This window comes from Ooceraea biroi, chromosome 1 (assembly GCF_003672135.1).
Source record: "Ooceraea biroi isolate clonal line C1 chromosome 1, Obir_v5.4, whole genome shotgun sequence".
Lineage (NCBI taxonomy): Eukaryota > Metazoa > Arthropoda > Insecta > Hymenoptera > Formicidae > Ooceraea > Ooceraea biroi.
Window position 1 is genome coordinate 11,047,349 of NC_039506.1, and position 25,299 is coordinate 11,072,647.

At 38.2% G+C, this 25,299-nt stretch overlaps 3 protein-coding genes across 5 annotated transcripts; 1 reads left to right on the forward strand and 2 right to left on the reverse strand.

Moving 5' to 3' along the window:
• Window positions 1–77: 77 nt before the first annotated feature.
• On the reverse strand, window positions 78–2,674 carry LOC105284763 (PXMP2/4 family protein 3). The gene is made up of 6 exons (XM_011348515.3): window positions 2,544–2,674; window positions 1,660–1,792; window positions 1,306–1,401; window positions 1,072–1,219; window positions 762–881; window positions 78–479 (listed from the first exon to the last, which is right to left on the reverse strand). Exons 2-6 carry the CDS (start codon window positions 1,755–1,757, stop codon window positions 393–395), a joined length of 549 nt encoding a protein of 182 aa, XP_011346817.1. The 5' UTR covers window positions 1,758–1,792; window positions 2,544–2,674; the 3' UTR covers window positions 78–392.
• Window positions 2,668–4,020, forward strand: LOC105284759. Of its 2 annotated transcripts, none has more exons than XM_011348504.3 (3): window positions 2,668–2,807; window positions 3,482–3,643; window positions 3,749–4,020. In XM_011348504.3, the coding sequence occupies exons 2-3, from the start codon at window positions 3,538–3,540 to the stop codon at window positions 3,913–3,915; spliced, it is 273 nt and encodes a 90-aa protein (XP_011346806.1). In that variant the 5' UTR covers window positions 2,668–2,807; window positions 3,482–3,537; the 3' UTR covers window positions 3,916–4,020. The 2 variants fall into 2 exon arrangements, with proteins under 2 accessions (XP_011346806.1, XP_011346807.1); XM_011348505.3 differs by lacking the exon at window positions 2,668–2,807 and adding an exon at window positions 2,869–2,892.
• LOC105284760 (myosin-IB) lies at window positions 4,015–24,292 on the reverse strand. Of its 2 annotated transcripts, XM_011348506.3 has the most exons (21): window positions 14,758–14,891; window positions 13,972–14,004; window positions 13,068–13,281; window positions 12,543–12,658; window positions 12,317–12,387; window positions 11,976–12,184; window positions 11,460–11,642; window positions 11,067–11,273; window positions 10,527–10,789; window positions 9,270–9,439; window positions 9,028–9,182; window positions 8,130–8,258; window positions 7,885–8,038; window positions 7,426–7,657; window positions 7,094–7,324; window positions 6,740–6,899; window positions 6,319–6,564; window positions 5,961–6,176; window positions 5,641–5,741; window positions 4,557–4,659; window positions 4,015–4,466 (listed from the first exon to the last, which is right to left on the reverse strand). In XM_011348506.3, exons 2-21 carry the CDS (start codon window positions 13,974–13,976, stop codon window positions 4,452–4,454), a joined length of 3,180 nt encoding a protein of 1,059 aa, XP_011346808.1. In that variant the 5' UTR covers window positions 13,977–14,004; window positions 14,758–14,891; the 3' UTR covers window positions 4,015–4,451. The 2 variants fall into 2 exon arrangements, with proteins under 2 accessions (XP_011346808.1, XP_011346809.1); XM_011348507.3 differs by lacking the exons at window positions 13,972–14,004; window positions 14,758–14,891 and adding an exon at window positions 23,997–24,292.
• Between the last annotated feature and the right edge of the window lie 1,007 nt (window positions 24,293–25,299).

Sequence of the window (25,299 nt, forward strand, 5' to 3'; positions counted from 1 at the left end):
AATTTCACATTTTTATTTGTATCTTATATAATAATCTATTAAAATATTTATATACATATTTGATTACAAAATACATATTGATTATATATTAATGTATATTTTTCACAATTTTTCAAGTCAACGTATTTTACAAGTTTTTCGACGGACAACAAATTGCAATTGGAATGTATTGTTACTTTGTTTTGTCTAAGATAGAAAGGATATATTTAAATTCAAGATACGTTATATATTATATCATATGTGAGATACCGTCACCTCTTGGAATGATGCCACATTCCACCACTTATTATCGTCGTATTTTTTTCACATAGTTATAAAAATATTTATAAATCTATATACCTATACAAAAAAGATATGTATAACAATAATTACAACAAAAATCGCATCTCCCTTTACTTCTGTTTCGAAGCTTTCGCTCGTTTCGTTGCAAGATAGACAACCCACATAAAACCAATGAGATTCACTACCAAGACTCTCAACTGAAAAATCAAATGAAACATGAAAGGGAGAATTATTTACACTGCCTATGAGTTCTATATTATAAAAAGAAAATAATACAAATAATTAAGAATATTTGTGACGAACGGAAAAAGGAATATTCAATACAAATAATTCTCCATAAAAAATATAAGAAACTCTCTATAGAAAAAATATAAAGAGGCAAACTTTTATGTAACGCTTGAATTAATTTTTTGTAAGTAATCCTGAAAGTGTATAGGAAGTGTAGTTTAATAGAATGCACAATGTGCACGTTACCTTACCATTGGCGGGACGTATTTTATATTAATGTACTGCAACAACGTCAGATACTTCAGATTAGCTATCAACATTGGCAGGTATAATTTTTGCATTTGAGCGTGTGCCAATCGGTGTGGCTTGCCCTGTAAAAAGATTTCTATTTAGAAATCAAAAGCAACACAATGCAAGCAACTTTTAAATAGCTATTGAGGATCGGTCAACAATTTTTATCTTGTGATGCTTGAGCTAAATTCGTCACGTAATAACACTGAAATTTTTATCTTAAGATAGAGTTTGTCAACAATGACTAACAATAATTTAATATCTCTGTACCTCAAAAATGGCAAGCATGTAGAGCGCCAAAGCCTGGAAACACGGTGTGTAAATGAGCCTCTCTATCAGCAGGATTCCCAGGGGACTTCTTACGAGTAAATGTATGTATGTGTAAAAGTAATGGGGTACTGGTCCTCCGAAGAACAGACTGCAACGATGCACATGAGAGTTCATTTAAATATCAGAATCTTGTTTTGTGTCAACTTGTGGCGTAACAAACAGCGCATAATTTACCCAAAGAGAGCGAAGGCCAGTACACTGTCTTCATTGAGTTGCTTGGCACCGGACAACTTCTGAGACACTACATTGCCAAGGGCAGTGATGATGCAGCTGAAAACAATTTTAAGGAACTTAAATTTTATTTAAATTTCAGGCTTCGTTTAATGTTATTTTATAATAACGTTTAATGTTATTTTATAATGACGGAGCAGTAGCAAAGCCTAGTAACACGACTATGAGAAATTGTAAGGAATATATTCTGATCATGTTGATATATAGACATATGTTGATTGTAATTGCCGACTGCAACTTATTTAATTATAATACTTGAGTATAGATTTTGATATAATGGAATTTTGTCTTGGTTACCTCGTTATGGCCTTCGTTTTCAAGGGATTGGTGTAGAGACGCTGTAGATACGCGCCGATGAGACTGTACATGAGATTGGATGGCTTCGAGAGCGACATTTTCTCAAATCCGATGTCCGCTTTCTTCGATGAACCTGCAACAAGTGTGCAGTGATTCGCAAAAATCAATATACGGTTACTAGGGGGCAAAGGTCAAACTGTAGAAAAACAAGTCCTGTTTTGAAATCTCAAAGAGCCGACGTCATATCGTGATTCTATAATAATAGCGATTCCATAATAATATAATAATTCTATAGTAAACTATACATAATTTCTACAGTAAATGTATAGAAAATACAAAACAATTCGAGTAAGTTTCACGCGCAATTCAACGTGAATGAAGTTCGTAAAATTTTACGTAAAATCTCTCTGTTTGACATATCTGTTTTCCGAAATCGAGCGATCGCACACGAAAATTCTCTAGACAATTTATAGAATAGTGAATTTTGTGCGCAACTGCACAATTCAACAAGTAGAAGCTGCAAATTTCGAAAAATGATCGATATATAACCTCATTTGGCTTTCGCACGTCACGGATAAGCCAACTATCTATCCATGGATTTTCTACGAATCTTGTGCTTTGAACGTTCGACTGATCGTGTAATCGTAAAATTGGCGTGACTTCGAAATTCGTAAATGATTTGAAAAATTTGAAGCATGTGTCGTGAACGTAGATACGAGGCAATTCGACATTGCAGCTCCATTTCGGAATTAAACTACAGTATTGATAGAACGATAGAACGAGATACATGTAAAGGAAAATTAATTAATTAAAAAATTAATTAATGCGAGTGTGCGTCATAGGTATGCGCGTTTTCGAAAATAAGATCAAGGAACGAAATATACCCGAGTCGTTCAGTCGGTGACTTCGGTCGACTCTACTCGATGCGCACTCTCGATTCTTGTTTTTCTACTTCGAGTGTCACGTGGTTACGTTACGGGGATGTCCGATGTTTACGCATTAAGTAGCAATAACTTGTAAGTAAATTCTTTGCGACGCTCGAGATAGGTGTGAGCCTAAGGTGTACAGACTGAATGACGTATAACACTTTATACGTCAGTACATATTTGATAAATATTCGTAAGTCAACGCTGGACAAGTTTCTTTACGTAAGCTGCATATCTTATAGCAAAACTCTTTAAATAATGCAAAGCTGACCTATAATACGAAGGTGTCAAACTGCTGTAATGCAAAGTACGCGGTGGTAGAATTGTAATATCGCATTGGTTATAATTAAAATTCAGTGATTTTAGTCACAGCTCGTGTGAGTGTCACGAACGCTGTGACATAACCTCCACGTGCATGGAGAATAAATTAATCTTATAACATTATTACTTTCGTAAATGATAATATGAATTATTGTGATTGTTACGTCAAGATACTACGTATAATTACATTTTGTTTCGCATTTACATATTGCGTCTTTGATAAATTTGGTAGCTGTAAAAATTTGTGTAACCGCATAATTATGATCCATAGTTTTGTATAATATCATATAAATTCATATTATAATTGATTATAACTCTCTTAAGAAAGTATAATAATATAATAATAGAATATTATGTACATATATTAGGGACACATACATACCAGTATACATATAACATAATATTTATAAATATATTATTATAATTTTAATATTTATGAATATATTATTACAATTTATGAATATAAGTTAGGAACATTATTTCTTCTGTATTTATTTTATTTTTTATGAATATAGGGATTTAGAGAGATTATTTCTTCTGTATTAATTTTTTTAAATTTTTTCTTTTATATGTAGAGAGATATACAAGTGATATTTTAAACCTATATACAACACGGTGATAAAATCTAAAAATGCCGCAAGGAAAGCTTAAAGTTAAAACAAAATTGCCAGTCTCCGCAAAAAAGGCAAAGGCTAATAAACCCAAGAAGAAAGGCGCTGCTGTTCAAAGACGTGGAAGTAAGTGATGCCAACAACGAGAGAAAACAATCACAAAATCAATTACATAATAATGTTGCTACTAACATTGAGCACAACATTAAAATATTAATATTCTTTTTCAAGATGCTCCTGTGCAGCCCAAGAAGACAAAGTTTCAGGAAACCCAGAAATTGAAGAAGATGATTACGAAAACGGTAAACACCGTTGTGGAGGATGAACTGCGCGAGAGAGCTCTAGAGGGAAGGAAGACTCTCACGAAGAAAGACTCGGCTAGTTCACAAAAGAAATGATATATTAAGTAACTGCTCTTGCGCTTGCGCAAGTGGCTAATGTATTGTAAATATTAACTAAACGGTATTAATGTTTGTTCGTTAAATAAGAAAAGGGATGAAAAAGAAAAGATTTGCCTCTCTTTATTTATCGCGCTGACATCTTTGAAGCTTAGCTTATATTTAAACAACATTTACAAATTCGCCACACGTAAACTCACCAATTCGATCGGATCTTTCCCTTTCGATCAGAATAAATATCAATTAATATTATTACTTAGATTACAGAGGAATATTATACAAAAACGGCCTTATGGCACTGTGCCTTTCGAAACAATTTTAACGTTGAAAACAAAAGTGATCGCGCGCGTCGTTGTTGTCATTCGTTTGTAATGAAGTACAAACTTGCCAGAGTAATTTAGTGCATCAAAGTCGCATATATTATCTCTTCTTAACACTCGCGTACTCTCTAAATCACATTGTATCAAGGCTGCTCCGGGCATCATAGCACTTGCGGTTCTTTCGATCCTCAAAAGATCTCCTTTCTGGGATTTATTTTATGGAGAAGCCACCTACAATTTAACAATTTTTTTAAGTACAGAAAAGCAAACGTAACAATGAGTCGAAAGGATTAAAAGTATCTAGAGATTCGAAATTTTTACCACTAGCAAGTGTCCACTCTGCCGATTTTTGCTAATTGCCGGAGTGCTGCCGGTTTTAAATTCGATGACTCCTTCTTTACCACTGACTAGCTTGTGAGACACACTGAAACACGGTACGAACATTAGTGGAACTAGGATACACTGAGATAAATAATAATCGATTTGTTGGATTAAATTTTAATTAATATATTCTTTACTAGCATCCCCCGTCACGGCTTCGCCCGTGATATTTATATGTAGAATTAAATAAAAACACATTTTATCCCTTCTCACCCGTTAGGGGTGGAATTTCGGAAAACCCACCCTTAGTGAGCACCTACGTGATAGTAGGAATATACCCTTAAAATTTCAAGTCGATAGGTGCAGTGGTTCGGGCTGCACGTTGATGAGTCAGTGAGTGAGTGGTATTTGGCTTATATATATAGATATACAGTGCTGGCAAAAAGTTCCGGAACGGTTAAAAATCTTGGAAAATAATGATTTAGTGGAAAAATGTTTCAAACAAAAAGTATAGGGCTTAAAAAAATCTATTAGATGATGATACACACTCATACACGCACACATACGCACGCGCGCGCACACACACACACACACAAAAGAGGTGTAAATCCGACCGTACAACCTCCACGCGGTACACCTTGGGTAATTCTAATGCCGGCGGTACTGTGTAACCTTCAAGCCTTATAAGTCAAAAAGTACGTAAGAGAAAAAAAATTTATTATAGCGTTTCGAAAAGCTCTCGAGCTAAGCTACAAGAATATGGAATAAAAAATAGGGGTTTCCATTTAAGATTTTTATGTTGACCATGACCGGGCTTTCCAAGGTCATACCAAGGGCAAATATGTATCATCATCTAATAGATTTTTTTAAGCCCTATACTTTTTGTTTGAAACATTTTTCCACTAAATCATTATTTTCTAAGATTTTTAACTGTTCCGGAACTTTTTGCCAGCACTGTATATAGATTTACAATCACGCACCAACTGAATTCGATGGAAGCAAATTTAGATTTAAGTGAGTTTTGATTAGCTTTGATAGACGCTAATCAAACAACAAATACGCAAATTATTTGGAGGGTACTTACGATTCGGTATTAACGATTTTGAGAATGCTCCGGTTACTAGTAATATCAATTGCTTTCGTTAAAGCTTCTATTATGTGCGGAACTTCCAAGATGAGATCGCCCTAAGAAAAATAAAATAATAGAAATTCGTAAGAATACCGTTTACTCAATTATTTTTACTTATTTGCCTTATTATGTAAGAAAAGTATTCCACCTTACAATTTAAAATGATTTTTCTAGTAGTTTGTTCTAATTTGACTTGTAATTTTTAATTATCAAATTTATCTCTATCATCGGCATTTATTTTCCTAGATTTATTGAAATTCCGAAAAAAAACAAACCTTATCCTTTTTCAATTCAGGTGGTATCCTGACAATAAGTAAATTATCGGACTCTCCAGTGACAACCAACTCCTCGATAGCCTTGTAAGGTAGGCGATGCTTAAGCTTGAAAGTCTTGAGCGTGTCGAGAATGTACACGGCATTCTCCGTTAAAATGAGCACTCGCTCGCGCGGCTTGTAACCGTGCCGATCGTACTTGATGACGGGAGTTGCGTACTAAAAAATGTATTTCAATTTAAGCTTCTATTTTTTAGGATTAACTTAAGTTAAATAAAGTGTAATTTAATATAGTGAAAAGAGAGATATATATGTATATATAAATATAATATATTTTTTCATGAAAAAAAATTAGTGTTACCTTTATATTTTCTCCGGAAGGCAGGATATTATTGATAAAGCTCTGTCGCAGCGCTTTGTGTTCCTGACCGAGACGATCGATTCGGAATCTTGGACCTAGACTCTTCGCGTAGGATTTTTTCTTGCCTTTAAATAAGGACTCGGCAAGAATCTTCAACTCAAAGTGCTCCTTATCTTCCTTTTTCAATGCCATTCGGTAACAACGGGCTTTCCATCGCTTGTGCATTACACGCAAATGCTCTGATGCCTGCGATTAGATATTTATTATATTAATTATTAGTTGAGCAAGACAATATGTATATGATATATATATATATAATTATATCAATTTTAGTTATTGTATATACATATAAATATTCAAGCATATGATTTCGATTTTGCTGAAAATCTTTATATAGAAGAATAAAAGAAAATGATTGTACCTCTCGGCAAGCGTATGGACATGGTGGCCAGTAGTTATTTAAGACACGTGGTGGCAATGTCTTGGAGAGTCTAATGAGCCATTGCGATTTCGCCAGTTCGATAAATGCCACATTAATCTCAGTAGGCGGTCCGTTCCGAGTGATGAAGCCTTGAATGAATCTATACCACATTACCAAAACAAAATTAGTACACTGTACACATATGAAAAATATTAATTATAATATAAAATAAAAAAATAAAATGTGTGTGTGTACGAGATATAAAGTATAATAAAAAACTAATAGAAAACGTTAAATAATACAATAAGTATTTTTTTAAATAAAAAGTGGAAAATGAGGTAGAGGAAAAAATACCTGCGGATAGTAACAACCGCCTTTCGACGCTTCTTCGCTTCGCGTTTCGCAATCCATCTACGAATGTACTGTTGGAAGACAATCGCCGCTGCTCGCATCTCCAAATATTTTCTTCTCATTAATATACCCTTCCACTTGCTTTGGATAATGGCGGCTATTTCGTGTTTCTTCACTTGGAACGCATCTTCCGTGTAAAATAACGTCTTCGGCAATCGAATAAATAACTTTGTACTGCAATAGTCACAAAATTCAATTCAGTTTCAATATGTTTAATAGTCATTAATGAGTTTTGGTTCAGTGGGTCATGTTTAATGCAGGAATCACGGTCTTACTTGCCCATCCTGTATTCGTCGCGCTCGTAGCCGAGATAACATACGAGCATTTGAACGCCCTCCTTCGCCGGGCCGTGATAATTTGGCCAGGTTTCAGAGCAAAGGCTCTTGTAACGCTGCAAGAATTGCTCGTATGGTCTTCGATATGCGAAACCGGCGCGCCTCACTCGTAGATTCTCCATCAGGCCCAAGTACTTCACTTGATGCAACACGATCTTTTCGTTGAATTGATCTAAAAGCGAGAGCTTCATGAAGACTTCTCTTGAAAGATGCAATGATACGATCTAATCATTTTCGCCAAGCACGTCAAGAGTCGAATGAAGATTTTAAACGTTATTAAAAATATTTAACGATTAAAAAATAAAAGTGGCGTTTTGGATAAGGAGATTGATGACGAGTAATTGAATAAAAATTACTTTGTTTCAATTTGGTTTTATGATAAATTGGTTTTATACTTACTGGCCATTTTAAAGTCGTTGGGCTTGATGCAGCGAATGTAAGATGGTTCCTTGCCCATGAGGATTTCGACCAGATTATTCAAGCTATTCTTGAATTGAGTTATAGCAGTTTCCGGACGTTTTTTACTCGTTAAATCTTTCACGTCGAATACATTCTGTACATTAAAGCCAGAAATGCAACGTATATTTAAAATTTGAGAAAATCAAAGAGTGGGAGTAGTTTACTTGTGAATGTTAAAATCTTACCTTTGTGATGGAGTTTGTCGTGTGCGACATAACTTCACGCAAATCCCGGAATAATAGATCATTATTCTTCTCGAGAAATCCGCGTACGTTATACGTCACGTCGCCGGCGTAATGTACCAATCTGAATTCCTGAAGCATTAATAAGATTATCTTTATATTTTATAGCATGCTTAATTTTGTGTTTAAAAGATTAACACAAAACAATTATCGTAAAAATATTATCTAAATAAATTATTAATATTAAATAACTCACACAAATATGTATATAATCACACAAAAATTTAAAGTTAATCTAAATAAAATAAAATAATTTAGAAGAAGAAATTGGAAGAAGAAATAAGAATTTTCTTCTTTCTCTCATTAGTTCCAATATATTAGGTGTATGCAAAAGTTTTAATCTTTTTTCAGCGCTCTGGTATTATTATTTGAACTTTAAATAAATTCTTGCTTCTTTTACATTTTTGAAGAGTTGGCATCGAAGTTTGTAAAACGTTATGAGTTAAGGATAAACATAGCTTCGAAAAACAATAGTGAACGCGATGAACAATGAAAAACTATACATGCTTTCAGCAAACTATTTTGAACTTGAACTGAAAAGTTTTTCCGCACAGGACGTATTCACTCGACTTGGCGCCTTCGGATTACCAATCAATGTAGTATTTTTAACTAAATAATACTTTCGAGATGTGGCTGAGAAAAACAAAAAAAAAACTTTTTTCGCAAGGAATTTAAAATTTATCCGAGGGATGGCAGAAAATCGTAAAAAGCGAGGGCAAATATTTTAACGACTGAATCGTATTATATATATTATACACCTAAAGTGAAAACGTGCAAAAAAATGACCAAAATTGTTGCATGCACCTAATAATTAATACATAAGTAATTAACGAATTCTTACATCTCGACCCATAATTTTCTGTGTTTGTAAGTCTGCCTTCTGATGACTGATGTAGTGGGGATGGTTGCTTAGATTCACGTTCAATTTCTCCAAGAAACTCATGTCTGTCGGTTCGCCAGGCCGCAAGCATTCTTCGTCCATCAATGATATCATACCTGCCACATGGACGATTAATTAACAACAGCACGTAATCGCGAATGTGATTGATCGTGCTTTATATCGGGCTTCTATAAAGATTCAACCTTTATACTTCTCCTCGATTAAGTCACAGATAATCTTATTGTTGAAATACTCTACGTTCTCCCAAGCTATTCCTTCGCGCAAGTACTCCTCCTGCTCCGACTTTAGTGTCAGCTGGATGAACAGCTGCTGCAATTTCTCGTTGCAAAAATTGATGCAGAACTGCTCGAAGCTACATCGAAGTAATCAGAGAGAGAGAATTATCGTTCCGTAATTGAAGACGTTGAAAAAGATGGAGGTATATACAGGGTGTTTCCTAAGTAAGTAGACAAACTTAAGGAGGATATTCCTTGGCTTATTTTAAGAAGAAAAGGTCATATAAACATATGTCCTAAACTGCTTTGTTTTCCAAAAAAAGTACATCACTGTTTTCGTTCACTTTTCGGATAGCGTGCTTTTGCAGTACGAGTCAACAGCGGTGGGGATGGAGTGGGGATGGTCAATTTTTGAACAGGAAGTTTGCCAATCGATGGATCGGTTGAGGTACTCAAAGACCAAACCATTTATGGCCTGCAAGATCCCCAGACTTAAATCCAGTAGATTTTTTTCTATGGGGACAGCTTAAATCTTTAGTTTACGCTACACCTATTCAAAATGAAGATCTCAGAAATCGCATAATAGATGGATGTGAAAGAATACGTAACACTCCAGGTATTTTTGAGCGTGTACGTCAATCAATGGAAAGGAGAGTTGAGGCGTGTATCATGGCTGCAGGTGGACATTTTCAGCAATTACTGTGATGTTATTATTTTTCTTTTTAGTTACTATTTTCTTTTTCGTTATAATTTTTCTTTTTGGTTACTATTGTTTTTCATTTGTTTCATTTGCAATAATACAAACTGTTCTATAATAAACGAAAAGTGAACGAAAACAGTGATGTACTTTTTTTTGGAAAACAAAGCAATTTAGGACATATGCTTATATGACCTTTTCTTCTTAAAATAAGCCAAGGAATATCCTCCTTAAGTTTGTCTACTTACTTAGGAAACACCCTGTATATATCTCACATAATTAATTTCTCTAGCAAGAAAAATTCCGTTCCCCAAATAAATACCATTGTAAAATGTAAAACATAAAAATATAAGTGCAATGTTAAATACCAAAAAACGTAATACACATAAAAAAATATATTTCTTAATATTTAAATTTAAATATTAAATATTTATTTATAAATGTATAAAACACGATGAAAATGTAAAATGAAAGCCATAAGTTTGACGAAATGTTTTCTGTAATGTTAGCGCACATTCAACAGGTACCTGTTCTTCTGGAAGATTTCAAAACCGTAAATGTCCAAAATGCCCATGACCATTTTGCGCCGGGGATCAGTCTGAGGTTGCAGAGATTTGTTGAGTCTAGTCACGAGCCAGGTGAATAATCTGTCGTACACAGCCTTCGCTAGCGCGTCCCTCGCGTAAATAGCTAATTCTCTATTCAGTGGTGAAACCACCACGTCACCGTGAGCGTCTATGGTACGGTGAGTGAACGCCTTTGCCAGTCGCTTCACGTCGCATCCTAGCAGCTGTACAATATCAGCTCATTAGCCGTTCGTATAATTGTACAATGCCATGGCATTGAATTTTGTTGAAGCATTGAAAAATCAAGCATGTAACAAGATAATTAAGAATAAAAATAGTTATGTAACGGAATGATGATTATGAAGATTGAAAACTCAAACATTCTCAAATAATATTCCGTTCATAATATGTTGTAATAAATATTCATTTCTAATGATATTTTAATTTTATAAATTCGTTAATTATTCTATCGAAAAAAATCTCATTGTTAAAAATAATTACCGCAGCTACGGCATCGACGGACGCCGGTTTCAGGATCTTTGCCACGCCCTCCTCCTCCGTGAAACCCACGTTACCCATGTGCAGCACGGACGCGACTATGGCGAACAGGTCATTTTGTTCCTGCTGGGACATTTCCATGGTCTTCATCGCTCGGATGACCTCTCTGTACTGATTGGCGTCGTCGATGGTATCCACCGTACCTTTCGTCTGAGATTTACGGAAACACGAGGAAATTGTAAACGAGACTTTGGTAAGAAGAAAAAAATTATAATTTAAAACGTGGAGAGAAAATACCGACTTAAAATGTAGAATGTTGAATACAAAATGTATGGAATATACTATACATATGAAATGCAATGTATGGCATATATGACCAAAATTGAATGCGCTTACACCGTTGCTCAGATAGAAGAAAGTGTCGAGGTTTCTTTTCAGGAACAGCTTTCGCAACGTGTCGTCGTCCGCGCCTGCCAAAAGCTGATAGAAGATATGAAAATTACGCTCGCCGACTGACTGATGTACAACTCGGGATTTCTCTAGCAAATAGTTTAAGATATTACCGCCAACTGGGTCTCCCTGGAAAAAAATATTATCCAATCCTAAATAAATAAAACGCTTTTGCAAAAATAGTTCAATTAAAAGAAATTGATGGCTATTCTGATATTTGGCACAGATAATATGACTTTTTAAATTCTTACTAATTTTTAATCAGAAATAATTCATTTGTAAACATTAATATGGAAATCAAGCGTTAGCATACAAATTTTTTAATTTCTTTTAATTTTAATCTCTCTAATTTTCAATTTCGCGAAAAAAGTTTCGTTTATTTCGTTTGATCCCATTTTATTTAATTATTTTATTATTTAAATTTTATTATTTAAACAATTCTTATGTGAACCGGAATTTTACCTGAAAATTGAATTGTACGTCCATATATTTGCCGAAGCGGGATGAGTTGTCATTGCGATTGGTCTTCGCGTTACCGAATGCCTCCAGCACGGGATTGCTGCCGATCAATTTTTCGTTCACCTCTTCGACCTGTTTCTTATGCCCGGTGGCTGCCGCTATAAACTCCAAGACCTTTTTGGATGCTTCCGTCTTCCCAGATCCCGATTCGCCTTAAATAAAACATAGAAATATGAGAAATAACTTGGTATTTAAAGCATGATAAAATTAATGAAACCGAAAATAATTTACTACTATACTAATAGCTGATCGCTTAAATATAAAATAAAAATGCGAGCTCTTACCTGAAATCAAGATACATTGATCGCGATTCTCCTTCGTCAAGGATTGATAAGCGGTGTCCGCCAGAGCAAAACTGCGGACAAGAAATTTACAATAAATGCAATTCAAGTAATCGCAACTTTGATTTATGTAGAATATCCTGAATTGCGTGCTGACTCTTTCTTATCTTGAGAATTAATTTTCTTCCGAGAGACCATGCAAAATACAAGATACGCGGAATATGCTTACATGTGAGGAGGCGCCTCGAAGAAGTTCCTTCTGTGATAGTACTGGATGGTTTCCGGAGTGTAGATAGACAGTTTTTTGTACGGATTTACCGAGACGAGCACTTGACCGATGTACGTCTGTTAATATCAAAGATGTATAATATGTTTAAAGTTTTATTACTCTTTATAAATTATTTTTATACATTTTTATCGTTTCGTGAAAGTAAGTTGAATACATAGAATTAAATTTCTTCGTGTAAATTTCATTCTCTAAAAATGTATATAATTAATAAGATCAAGATTATATGGGACTTACTTTTTTTCATTAATTATCACGCATCCATGCAAGATTAAAAATACGTTAAAAATTGAAAAAGTTACATCGAAATTTATCGTACATATTTTTAACAATGAATTAAACATACCATTGACAGTCGATTTTTAATTAAATATATTATATCATTAACAGTTAATTTTGAATTAAATATATCATTGACAGTTGATTTTTCAACTTGTCCTAAGAGAATTAATTTCGCTTGTTACTCACGTAAATGAGATCCTCCTTGAATCGTTTCCGTAGATTGTCGATGAAGGCGGACTCGCTGCGAAAGTCTTCCAGCAGAACAAAGTCTTGAACGCCGACTCGGTCGCGTTCGTGCAATCCACGCTCCATGTTCCCGAGCAATTTCCGGTCGTGTTTGAAGACTTCCGGTTCCGCGCCAGGCTTGCTCAAGCCACCCCCGGTATCGGCTGTCTCCAAACTGCAAGCATTCGGGTCAAATTTTTGATTGACTGCTTTTATATCCGTTTATTTATCAATTAACATTTTGCGCAAATTTTAATGATAAATAATACGATTATTCGACGTAAGGTTTATACAAATAAGTTATTTATTATTTAATTTGCTTAAATTTATTTAAGCAAATTAAGATTAATTTAACGTGCATTTGATTCTTTCATATTCGTCATTAAATTTTAAATTAAGAAAATTTTAGATTATGTTGAATTAATTGTGCATTTCCGTTGTTTTAAAGCGACGTTAAAAATTTATTTAACAGTTAACGTGCATAAAGTTATTCGCCATTTTATTTGGCCTTGCGAACGATAAAGACTCAGATTAGATATTGGAGCGGTTCGTAACATTCAACACTTGTAGACAATACAACCTACAGCAATAGATCGATCGACAAATATTTCTATGCCTCGAGCAAATGATAAAGAGACAGAAGAGAAAGTTGATAATATAAAATGCCGTATATATTAATTATCGATACAAGAATATAGTAATAATAATCGTCTTCGTTCCTGGAATAGCAGTAAAGTTTTATAAAATTTTTGTCACTATTTAAATATATAAATTTTTGATGACTTAACAGATCCAGTTGATGAAATATTCGTAAATAAAGTTCTAAAAGTTATTTCGACAATCTCTAATCCATTGAAGAACTTACCCCATGTTCCCGCGAGCTCGGTGTCACCTGCACCTATAATATCCAAATAAAAAAAAAGAAAAAAGTATTCAACTCGATTTTCTTCGTTTCGGCATTGTCAATCACGAGAGCGAATCCGACTTTGGTTTACTCCTCACTACCTGGTTATAAGATTAAACTCGCCAGATAAGATAAAGTGCGAATTTGCGCATTATGACGTTCGATATCGCGGAACCAAGCTCAAAGTATTAGGCAATCATAGATAGTGTGATTTAAAATTGACGAGCGAATTCATTTGTTAAATAACAATCAAAGATATAGATCTAAAGAGACATTCTACGATTCCAGCCACATTTTCTACAAGAAATAGAGGACAAATTTTGGCCTCAAGGTAGGCAAGACTCGGAATGGATGCTGAAATGAATAGAAGCTGAAATATCATGTCGCAACGATCAATCTCGATTCGAATAACGTCTGATCGACATGCGTGCGTTAGTCTCTTCGTAATTTCGTACGCGATATCACTGTGTCTACTTTACGCACAAGGAAAGATTCCTCCCAATCCACTGATCATCCACACTGTCTCGTTTCTCTCATTCTAATCACAAGACGCACTCTCACTTGCAGTAGTAACGCGGTCCATTTGTCTCCCCCAATTTCACGTGACGCGATTGCGTCTCTTTGCAGTAACGGGCACGCGTGAATTTTTCACGTGACGTGGGGGACCAGTTGGAGGAATCGCGAGCCACCAGGTAGAAGGCGAACCGTCCATCGTGCTCGTCACGATAATAGATAACGCAAACGCACAATGACGAAGTAGAGAAATCCCTCGGTTCGCAAAAATTTCCTCCGCCGAGGAAAAATCGCGCAGAACGATCTGCTTGGGCCTGCTACCAAGCGAGGAGCTACCGGACGTAACGGAGGAACCACCTGCGACTGCTACTCAAGAATGACCTGACGGTTGACCACTACCTTCTTCCATCCATCGTCCATCGGCGACGTCCATCTCCCCTCCCCCTTCGCCTACCCACCCCACGCTTGTTATCCGCACAACTGATAGCGGAGCGGAACGGCCGCGGCGCGTCGTGACGCCTAATGGCGAAATGCAATAAAAAAGGAAGAAACGATTCCTGGCGGAAAATTGGTAAAAGGATGTGTCACGGTAGATCTTCAGTCGGAAGATACTTCTTTGCGTTACACATGAACGCGAATTGCGTGCTAAATTATTGCACGGATGGTGCACACAAGAGATTGTGCTTGGAGATCGGAGGTCCGGGCTAAATCTTGTCCCTGCAAATTGTTGCCGGCTCCGAGCGGGTGAGTCAGAAAAATGCAAACGACGATTACTGAAATGAAAAATGCGGGAGAACCGCTCGCGCTCCGCGGCTGACGTCACGCGGCGTGTCCGCACAAGTCAAAGACCTGGAGCAGCGATTGTTTGATAGTTCGTAGGACTTGCCGAAATGCAATTAACCGGTGCAGAACCGGTTTAATCGATAATGGAAAGCTAACAAGTCACGGTGAGGTCGGTATCTAATCTAATCTAATCTGGATTCATTCTTCCTTTCTTTCTGCGGACGCGTGCAACGCAACGTGACTGTCCTGCAGAACCGGTAAGAGTATTCGCGGCTTTTCCGTCATCGGGATCATCGTTGTGTAAGGTCCGATTGCGAAATGTCCCTCGCGTGCGAACTACGTTATCGCGGTGGGACTCATGGCACATTGTTGCGTTAACTAATCGTCGTATTAATCTTTCAGGCGATCGATCCTGGAGACAACGAGAAATCGGGGACACGCGATTAGAGTCGTGGTGTTCTCTCTCAAATCGATAAGTTAATTTAGATGTTATTGCTTGAATTCAAATGAGAAATATCGTATTTATAAATACGATACACACGGATATATGCGTTTGTCTAATTGCCACGCGCTTTGAACGCTTGAAAATGCCTGTTGCATGTGAATAATGAATGTATGATATCTAGCGTGCATGAACAGGGAGATAAGATCCATAAGTCAAAGAGAGAGAGAGAGAGGGAAGGAGCGGGAACCGTTATTAATGATCCTTTGGATCATGCGGTGGAACTGCAGGATCGATAATTAAACGGTGTTTATCTCCGCAAACGCAACACCGGTCGTTCTTTCGTGGAACGAAAGAATCGATCTGACTCATTGGCACTCGGTCGTGAACCCACCGCGTTCGATGAGTAATATCTCCCTCGCCTTGGCGAATGCTTTGGAGAAGGTATCGCGAATGCGGGTCGGCGAGCAACGAGTTACTTACTTCGTTCTGATCGCGTTTACATCGTTGCGGCGAGAGGAGTTATCAATCGTGGCACACAAAGGGGACCATTGTCGCTGGCTCGTCTGCGGCCGGCGTCAAAAAATGTAGCTTTCATAAACGGTAATATAGATAAAAGCGTTATGTCATCATCTACATTCCACTGACCGTATATACAAAGTAGTTTCTGTATACAAAGCGGCAAATGTAAACGTGTCTAGAAAATACAATCAATTTGATTCGTTTATTTCGTCAGAGAGTTCAATAAAAAGTTCATTAAAGCCTCCTTATGGTCGATCAAACTGGCAGTTTTATTTGTTAACAAGTACACGAGTACATACAAGTACGTTTCGACCTAGATTCAGGTCCTCGTCAAGTGTAAATTATCAGTCACTTTCTAAAAATTACAAAGATCAATAAGGAAAAGTAAATAAAAATATAAACTATATAATAATACAATTACTTACTGGCCGAAAATGACCGAACTTATATCACAGAGCAACTTCACGACAACAGCAAACGACCTCGAACAAATAACAAGTACTTTTCAAAATAGCATCATAAACACCCGGCAAGTTCTCCGTATCTTTGTGCAAATTAATCAAGCTGGAATGTCTCTTAATGAAAAACATTTTCGCGATCTCTCTTTTTCTATTATGATTTTCATGATACAAATATTTTGCGTTAGACCAATCGAACTCATGATTGTTAAAAACTCTTACTGACAACCGAATGATCACTTTCATGCTTCAGAATATCCGACTTATGTTCCTTAACACGTGTTTCAAGATGTCGTTTGGTTTGTCTAGTGTAACATGCCTCACAATTTAGACAATCTATTTTTTAAACAACACCTGTTTGTTGACCATCAGCCAATTTGTCTTTTCCTTAATAATACAATCAAGTCTTTTAGGAACAGTATAAATACAATCAACATTGCTTCAATATTCGTCTGCTTTTCTCGCTCGATCCTTGATGTAAGGAATAGTTATAAGGTTTTTATTAATTTGTATATCTTCGTTGATGTTGCTAAAATTGTCAATACATTTGATTACTTTTAATCTTTGGTTAATATGCTTGTTAATAAATTGCGGTGGATAACAATTATTAAGTAAAGTGGATCGTACAATTTCAATATTTGAAATGAGGCGTGAAAACAAAAGTCTGACAACAGTACAACTCGATCAATTAAATTTGTTATGACACTAATTTTACGTTTTAACGGATAGTTAGAAAAATAGTTAGTAGATAATTAATGCATCGAAAATATATGTAACAGGTGTAGTAAAAAGAGAACAAGAACGTTACGTGTGACGTAAATGTTGCAATTTCTTGTTATCTTTGGTATAAAAATATAATATAGAATATATATAATATATGCAATAAAAATGGATAAATATAATGCAATACGTATTGTAAATAAGACATCTGAAAGAGAAAAAGAGAAGAGAGATCGACAATTCTTGTTTTCATCGATTTTCGACCTGCTTCCTCGGTCAATTTGCCAAGTAATTTCTCTTTAACGAGAATGTCGAGCTGGTCGTTCATCGGAACTTCCAATTTGTGATGTCCTCTACTCGGTTAATCCGTTAGAATCGATCGTTATGCGCTTCTACATATGCCGCGCACACTCGCGCGAAACGGAAAGTCGTTCCGTTGCATTTTTCTGCACCCGCTGAATCGGGGACGCTGACGTAATGCGTAGTCGGACGATGAGTCAAGGGGAAAAAAGGGGCCTTCGGGCCACATGGAGATGCTCGGTGAATAAAAAATCGCGACGAGAGGTCATCGCTGCTCGTCACGCGAGGCGAAAATAAGCGCGCGAGGGGTGAACGTGAGCTCTTCGTTGCAAGAAGAGCTCGCATTGAGAAACTGTAAAAAAAGATAAAGACAAAGAGAGTGCTAATAAGATCCTTTCATATTGATCCGACAATTTGAAAAATTGACAATTAAATTTAAATTTAAATTTAAATTTGAATTATTCGGTTTAATCAACGTTCTTAAACACTTTGATATAGAAAAATAATTCGAATTCAAAAGTACTTTGTTGAAATATTTTATTTTGTTCGCTTTGCAATTTCGCTTTTGATCTTAATTGGATAAAATCGGGAGATCGCTGCAATTATTGTCGCGCAATCTAGGTAATTAGGTAACCTTATTTTCTCGCATCTCCGCGTCCGACGCGAAATATATTGTACATTCGTCTATCGTTTGAGGACGAAGCAACCCATTTCCGGAAACCGGTTGGCCTTTTGTCGGCTCTCTCGTGTCGGCGAGAAGAGAGACGGGCTTCCACCGAGCAGCATAGCGCTCGTGCGCAGGATTATAGCAAATTTTATACATTTGCGAATTATTATAACAAAATTTAGGCATCAAAAATGTCTCTAACGATGACTTATTCCTCGTTAATTCGAAATTCGTAATTACCACCAGTGTGATCCGCTAATTGAGCGTCTTTATCAACTATAAGCGACTCGCGTTCTCCAAGCGTGCGCAACCCTTCATTTTTAAACACCCTGTACATGCCGCGCGACACGTCGCGTGGCGCGTTTTCGATCGCCGTGGTCGATGGACAATTTCCGGGACACGTTCCGCAGTCACACGAAGTCCGCATAGTAAAAGCGTTCTTATCTTACGACAACAAAAGGAGGAACGACGTGCTCGTCCAGCGACATTTCCTGTCCGCGTGTTACTGCCTTTTCGTCGGGATACTGTTAGAGAAGCTTAGCGCCATTTTTTTTGCTTGCACAGGTTGCACTCGGTGACTGAAATTTATGGGGGCCGATGGTGGAATCTATTTTCAGCACGATCCTCGGCTCCTCGCCAAGAAGATTCAGAGTGAGAGGTTTTTTCCATGAGAAGTCACACATGGAAAATATTATTATATTAATTTCTTGATATAATTTTAGCTTGCATTGTATTACACACTTAATCGGACTGCAATTATTATTACTACTATTATTATTATTAATATTATATTATTTTATATCAGATGATACTCTCTTTAATTACTCATCACTACTATAGAATAATGAATAAAATAAAATAAAAAATAAATAATCTATAAATAATTAGGTCTTCTTGCATCATAAACTTGTAATTGACACCATACACAATATAACAGAAATATAATAAAACTTCAAAGCAACAATATCTCACTCTGCGCAAGCGTCGCACGATAAATCGAAAATGATGATATTTGCAGCGATAAAAAAAATGCAAATATCCTTACGCACACCTCATCAATTTCCAGATATTGTTCTTATTGACGGCTAATGCATTAAATTATGGAGGCGTGGTGATCTTACGTATTCCTCGCACTGAATCTTCCTCGGGGAAACCGGTTAGCCAGTTCGTATTCGGACCGACCTTGAGCCTCGGTCATCGTCGGGCCTGAAGTTCAGGGCTTTCAAGGTGATCATCCGCGGTAGTAGTGAGCCTTAATAAGCTCCGCTCGCGCGGTCCAGACGCGAAGAGGATGAAAGAGGTAGAGAGCCGAGTGTGTACACAAGAAAGGGAGAGACAGGGAATGTACATCGTGTGTAATAATAAACCGGCCAAGAGCGAATCGCGGCGGCGGAAGGCGAGAGGACAACAAAAAGAAGACGAAGAGGCGAGCACGGGTGGAAAGACCGCGGCGAGTCGATTTAAACTTAAAGTAAGCGCCGATCTATTTTCGGTACGTCTCCGCTGCTCCTCCTCGACACCCCGATCAGCGTAAAGCGCGCGCGAGTAAAAGTTAGCTCCGCGCTGTAATAAAATTGCAGGTAGCGAAGAGAATGAGCATTTTCATCGTGATCGAGTGAATTTAATCATGCTGAAAGTACAAATTATGCAAATGAAGTATTTGAAACGAAAAAATTTGTGTCCGCGGCGCGGACACGCGCGTGCTGCTCGAATAAATATTCGTCTTGACCCACGCAAAGTCCCGCGTTCTCATCGTCGTACCAGCATTATTCATGCATTGTTACGCTCCCTCTCCGAGGCAATTGGACATCTTGCGAAACAAACGTTTCCCGCTAATTCGCTGCGCCACGCGATACCTGAGTGGCTGCCGAAAGCGAGACACGCGAGAACTCCGCCGAATCGTTTACGATTAATTCCCGATCACCGTCGAATCGTTGATGCGTAGACAATTTCCAGAAAGCCGCCGATCTCGATACCGTCACGTCGTCACTGCCGTTTGCCGTCATCGTAATGCGATCCGGTACCCCAAGTGGAAATCCAACTCCGGCGCGCTTGCGTTTAATCGATGCGTCCCCACTGGAGCAAGAACGAGCAACTTTTTGTTGATGTTCCATGTTTCTTAAAAAAGTTGCTCGTTCTTGCTAAAAGTTTCTTGAAGTTCCTTGGTCAGAGGGCACTTTTAACTATCAGATCGGGGAAAAAAAGAAACACCGATCCCAAAAACGCCTGTCGGAACCCGTTCGGAACCCGCGATGTAACCGATCGCGTAATACGATGGATTTTTTATGCGATTTGCGCAACTGGCACGCAACCCGTCACTTATCGTGTACACCGAATACGGTTGGCGAACCATGTACGGTGCTCGCGCGACCCTATATTATATTCGCCAACCGTGAAATGTCAGGGCAGATAGACACGAATATTACGCGTGTGTGTAAACGACGTGAGTGAACCAGGTGAACGAAGCGATTTGAGAAAAAACTTGCTTTTAGAAAGTAGGTATCCTGTTGACAACCCCCTCGTGCTTTAAATAGCCGAAAAAGTTTTTGTTTTAAATACTTCGTTTCGATTTGTACTTTCCGCATGATTAAACTCACTCGATTACGATGAAAATACTCATTTCTTCGCTACCTGCAATTTTATTACAGAGCAAATATAATTAATTGTAATATCTGTTATAATAAAATAAATGTAACAATTATAATATCACAATCTTTCTCTCTCTCTTCCGATAATTTGTCCTAATATGATAATATTAAGGAAAAAAGTTAATAATTCACGCTTGGTATAGTCGTCTCAATTCGTATTTGACTTTTTTGCTCCAGCAATTGCCAGTTTTATCGGAGCAATTGTCGATAGCCTTAATTAAACGTCCGCGGAAAAGTGAAACGAGCGAGACAAGCTCAGAAGATCATCTTCCATCGCGATGTATCAATTTGATATCCGCGCTCGCGGAGAGAAATGTTACTCCGGCTTTTTTTTACCCTGCAAGCGCATTCGTTCCGGTTCAATTCGCAGCTCCTGCAATCTCATGCCGCTAAACACGCACTTTCTGGGAAACAGACGTACTCAGCCCTGCATACACGTTTCTTCAGTCTCGGTACAATTACTTGCGTGCCAGTTTTCGCGATGTACGATGATATATGCAATGCGCGGTCTTTAATAACGATCGCGTCACGCGTTTGAGTGATTGAAAGTGAGGATAGTCTTTCTCTTTTAACAGTAAATAGTACATCAATAATAAAATAATTAGAATCGCTACTAATTTTCGATTTTCGTATCAAAGACTTGCAGATAAATCCCAAGGTGATATTTTTACATATAAAATTCGCATTTATAGCAATTCGAGTTGGAACATGGTCGTTCGTAGTTTCGGTGAAAAGGAAAGTAATAATTCTCGGGATTTAATGTTCATCATATTTTAAGCACATGGAAGATACATATTCATCGCGTAACGGTATCGCAACAGCACTCTGAGGTCAGAGACGTGGACTGACGTTCCGCAAGACAGTTTCCCTGCATTTTCTTCAATTTTCTCACGCATGGGAGGAAAAACGTTACTGCGAACGACCTGTCGTTCGCGTTCACCCCGGAGCGTTTCCACGGAGCAGAGCTTTACACGCTATTTTCACATTTTATATGCTATTCATCACTATGCATGACTGTCGCGTCACTTAAAATTGTTTAATCGTCACTTTCACGGCGGTCGCGGCTCCGATTTCTGCCTTTGTCTTAAAAAGAAGGCAGGCCCGCTTTCTCTCATTTCCTTTTCGAGTCCCCTATCGAGGATGCACATGCCGAAAGAAATCCGTTCCAGGTCCCACGGGGGTACCAAGTATACTCTCCGGCCGACAACAATGGTACCGAATTCTCGCTTTTGTTTCTGCGCCTCTGTCTACTTTCCAGGAAGATAATTCAGCGGTTCCGTAGCTGGCATCTGCGCGGAATCCCCCGTGCCAATTGTAGAAAGTTTTACGAACCGTTTGATAGGCGCAATTTCTGCTTCGACTCGCCTAGAATCCGAATGATCATCGAACGCGCGGGTCCCGCATGACATCGCGATTTATTGCGTAACGCAGTTACGCTCGAGAGTACGCTGGTTTACGAATGTACAAATAATATTCGTGAATGAATCGAGTGGACGTTTTGCGTCGAGAAGTTACGGGATTACTTGGATCTCATCATAAACTGGATCGGATTATTAACTGGATTTATGCGAGATAAACTGCGATCCAGTGATAAACTGGAAACTAAGGAAAGAGCCAAACTGGCTGACAGACCTGTCATTTCTCGGAAAAATGACGCGATAGATAAGGAGTGTATGTCGATCGTCGAGAACACTGATACCGCACTTGGCAATGTCCTTCGTTGATTTCGAGCGAGTTGTCGAATCGCACTTGAAATGCAGCGGTGCGATGACGTAAAACCGGCCTTGGCAGACCAATGACATCTTCATCAAAGCGGTTAAAAACCGTTAACCTTCGTTCAAAGCGGACAACGATACGGTGACTCCCACCGAGCAACTTCTTGACCCTTTCACGATGTGCTGTCGTGTCTCTGGCAAACATGTTTTAGCACGTTCTATCACAATAACTATTTCGGTAACAAAGTCTTGGTAAGTTTCTCTTGAGTCTAATCAATCAATTTATCGCTATTAAATTATACTTAATTAATTAAGCTATTGAAAGTTCAACATTTTATCAGATACGAGAAGTGTTTTTAAAGAACAAAATGTCGCAACAGAGTTTGTGCACAGCGTGTCCGATTAATCTTGAAGGTGAGAACTCGACGACTTGCTACGAACGCGATACTCTTACGGTATGATTACCGTGAAATAGGTTTGCAGCAAGAAACGGAATCGCGATTTTACTCGTGCGCGAACGATTGTAACAGTGTGATTGTAACGTGTTGCGCAATGGGCAATAACAAACAGCAATGCCAGTGCGAACAGGTCAAAATCGCAAATGATTTTACGCGAAAGTGCTCCCGCGAGTCGCGATAGCGATGCATCCAAGCCGCGTCCGTGCAAGCGCATCCGCGACATCCGCGGCGATTCGCATTCCCTCGGCATCCACTAATAAAAGACGCGATCGCGATTTCTTCCTCGTGACTCACGCGGATGTCACATAAATTACAATTGCCCGCGTTTACTCGCGGATCACGTGGGAACCTGCGACAAAAGAAATTCGTTCGCCCACGAAGTGCCTCTCCTGAATGCATATTGAACAGACATTGTTAATTCGATCTCGATCTCGCGGATGTTAAAAAGAGAAAGAATGCGAGAATGCAAAGCCACCAGGTTTACTCCCACCGAACTCCTCCGACTTCTTTCTCTAATTATAATCAATTACAATGTGTAAATCGCAATGGTGATGCAGATGAACATTTTTAAGACAAGAAGAGATAAATATTTTAAAGAGAAGAAAGAAAAGAGAAATGAAGCGAGAGGTTTCGAAAAAAGATTTCGATTTCAAAACTCGTTCCTGCATCTATTTCTCCGTGTACCTACCCTTGTTTACGACTGTGTAAACCGTAATGAAGCGTGCTCGAGAGATGAGGAGAGGATAGTACTCGTACTCACTTTCGTTTCGCGCGTCGAGTACTCTCGTTCTCGGGTTCAGTGGCGGCTTACGAGTCCAGACGGGCGGCGCATTTATCCATCGCCGTCAGGTCACCATCAGAGAGAGGAAGAGAGAGAGAGAAAGAAGGAGAGTACACTGTACCACGATTCGCGAGAGATTCGCGAACCGATCACGATTTCCTTGCGGTTTCGCGATGGGATCGCGAGAAAAAACCGTCGTGGATAATCGCGGTGGATAACGGTTGAATCGCGTTACTCGTGGTGTCCCGTGTACACGCCACGGTGTAACGCACGAAACTGTCGGTCTGAGGGAGCCTCTCCTCTTCGGTGCCCCGGTGGTACAAGGTGGCGGCGGTAGACAGAAAGAGAGAGGAAGGAAGGCGAACAGGCGGCCCGACGACTCACGGGGAAGGAGAAAGAGGAATTCGTTCCCCTGGTGTGCGCGCGTGTACGTGCGTGTGCACGCGACGCGATCGTCCGTGTAAATCTACGGGGTCCTATGGGGTCTGCTAGGAGAACCGTGGGTTTCGTGGGTCTTCGAGCGGGTTTCCACGGAGCATGAATGATGGCGTCTGTCCAGATGTTCGTTGTGACACCAGCTGATGGAAGACTCGGTTTTTTTTTAAATTAATTAATTCACTCCTTTGTTCAATTTTTCCGAGCCTTTCGGAGACGTGAGATTTGGTTTCTGTCGAACGTTTGTCTTCTTCTTTATTAGTTGTAGAAAAATAAGAGATGCATGAAAGGTGCTAAATATTTAAAAAATTATATATATAACTACAATAGTATTCTATTATTAGAAATTAGGAATTGGAATGTCCATTTATATAAAGTATGTTTTTCATCCTGAAAATAGATGTAAAAGCTAACGTCTTAAATTTCTGTCCCACGCTCTAAAATTCTACAACTTTTCTCTGCATAAATCTAATTGACCTGATACTGTCGACCGCAAATTGTCTCATTTCGCCAGCGTCGACGTACCGCAACGAAGTATCGTCTAGCTATCGTAAAACCGTCATACGGCGTTGCACAAAGTGCACAAAGAAGCTATTTCGGGGAGTATAATATCTCGATGAATGGAAAGGCGAGCACGTTCGGATAATCGAGTGCACCTGGCTTCATGCATCGCGCGTTATTTCGGAAGTTCGACATCAGCGTACACCAAACGCTCCTGTTACCATCCATCCATCATGCTCTCCAAGACGTAAATTTCCGAAAAGTCGTCGTAACATTGCATTAATCCCTTTTCTCTCCCCACGATCTATTTATTCGCCTTTCTAAAAACAATACAAATACAAATGGA

What these genes read in the sequence shown, in the direction of transcription:
- LOC105284763 (XM_011348515.3), bottom strand. Translation starts at nt 1,757, where the DNA reads ATGTCGCTCTCGAAGCCATCCAATCTCATGTACAGTCTCATCGGCGCG. An exon ending in AAAACGAAGGCCATAACGAG is followed by an intron (nt 1,402 to 1,659) that starts GTAACCAAGACA and finishes AATTGTTTTCAG; the next exon opens with CTGCATCATCACTGCCCTTG. An exon ending in CTGGCCTTCGCTCTCTTTGG is followed by an intron (nt 1,220 to 1,305) that starts GTAAATTATGCG and finishes GCATCGTTGCAG; the next exon opens with TCTGTTCTTCGGAGGACCAG.
- LOC105284759 (XM_011348504.3), top strand. Translation starts at nt 3,538, where the DNA reads ATGCCGCAAGGAAAGCTTAAAGTTAAAACAAAATTGCCAGTCTCCGCA. An exon ending in TGCTGTTCAAAGACGTGGAA is followed by an intron (nt 3,644 to 3,748) that starts GTAAGTGATGCC and finishes TTCTTTTTCAAG; the next exon opens with ATGCTCCTGTGCAGCCCAAG.
- LOC105284760 (XM_011348506.3), bottom strand. An exon ending in TCAATGTATCTTGATTTCAG is followed by an intron (nt 12,185 to 12,316) that starts GTAAGAGCTCGC and finishes GTTTTATTTAAG; the next exon opens with GCGAATCGGGATCTGGGAAG. An exon ending in CGACAAACTCCATCACAAAG is followed by an intron (nt 8,039 to 8,129) that starts GTAAGATTTTAA and finishes TTTAATGTACAG; the next exon opens with AATGTATTCGACGTGAAAGA.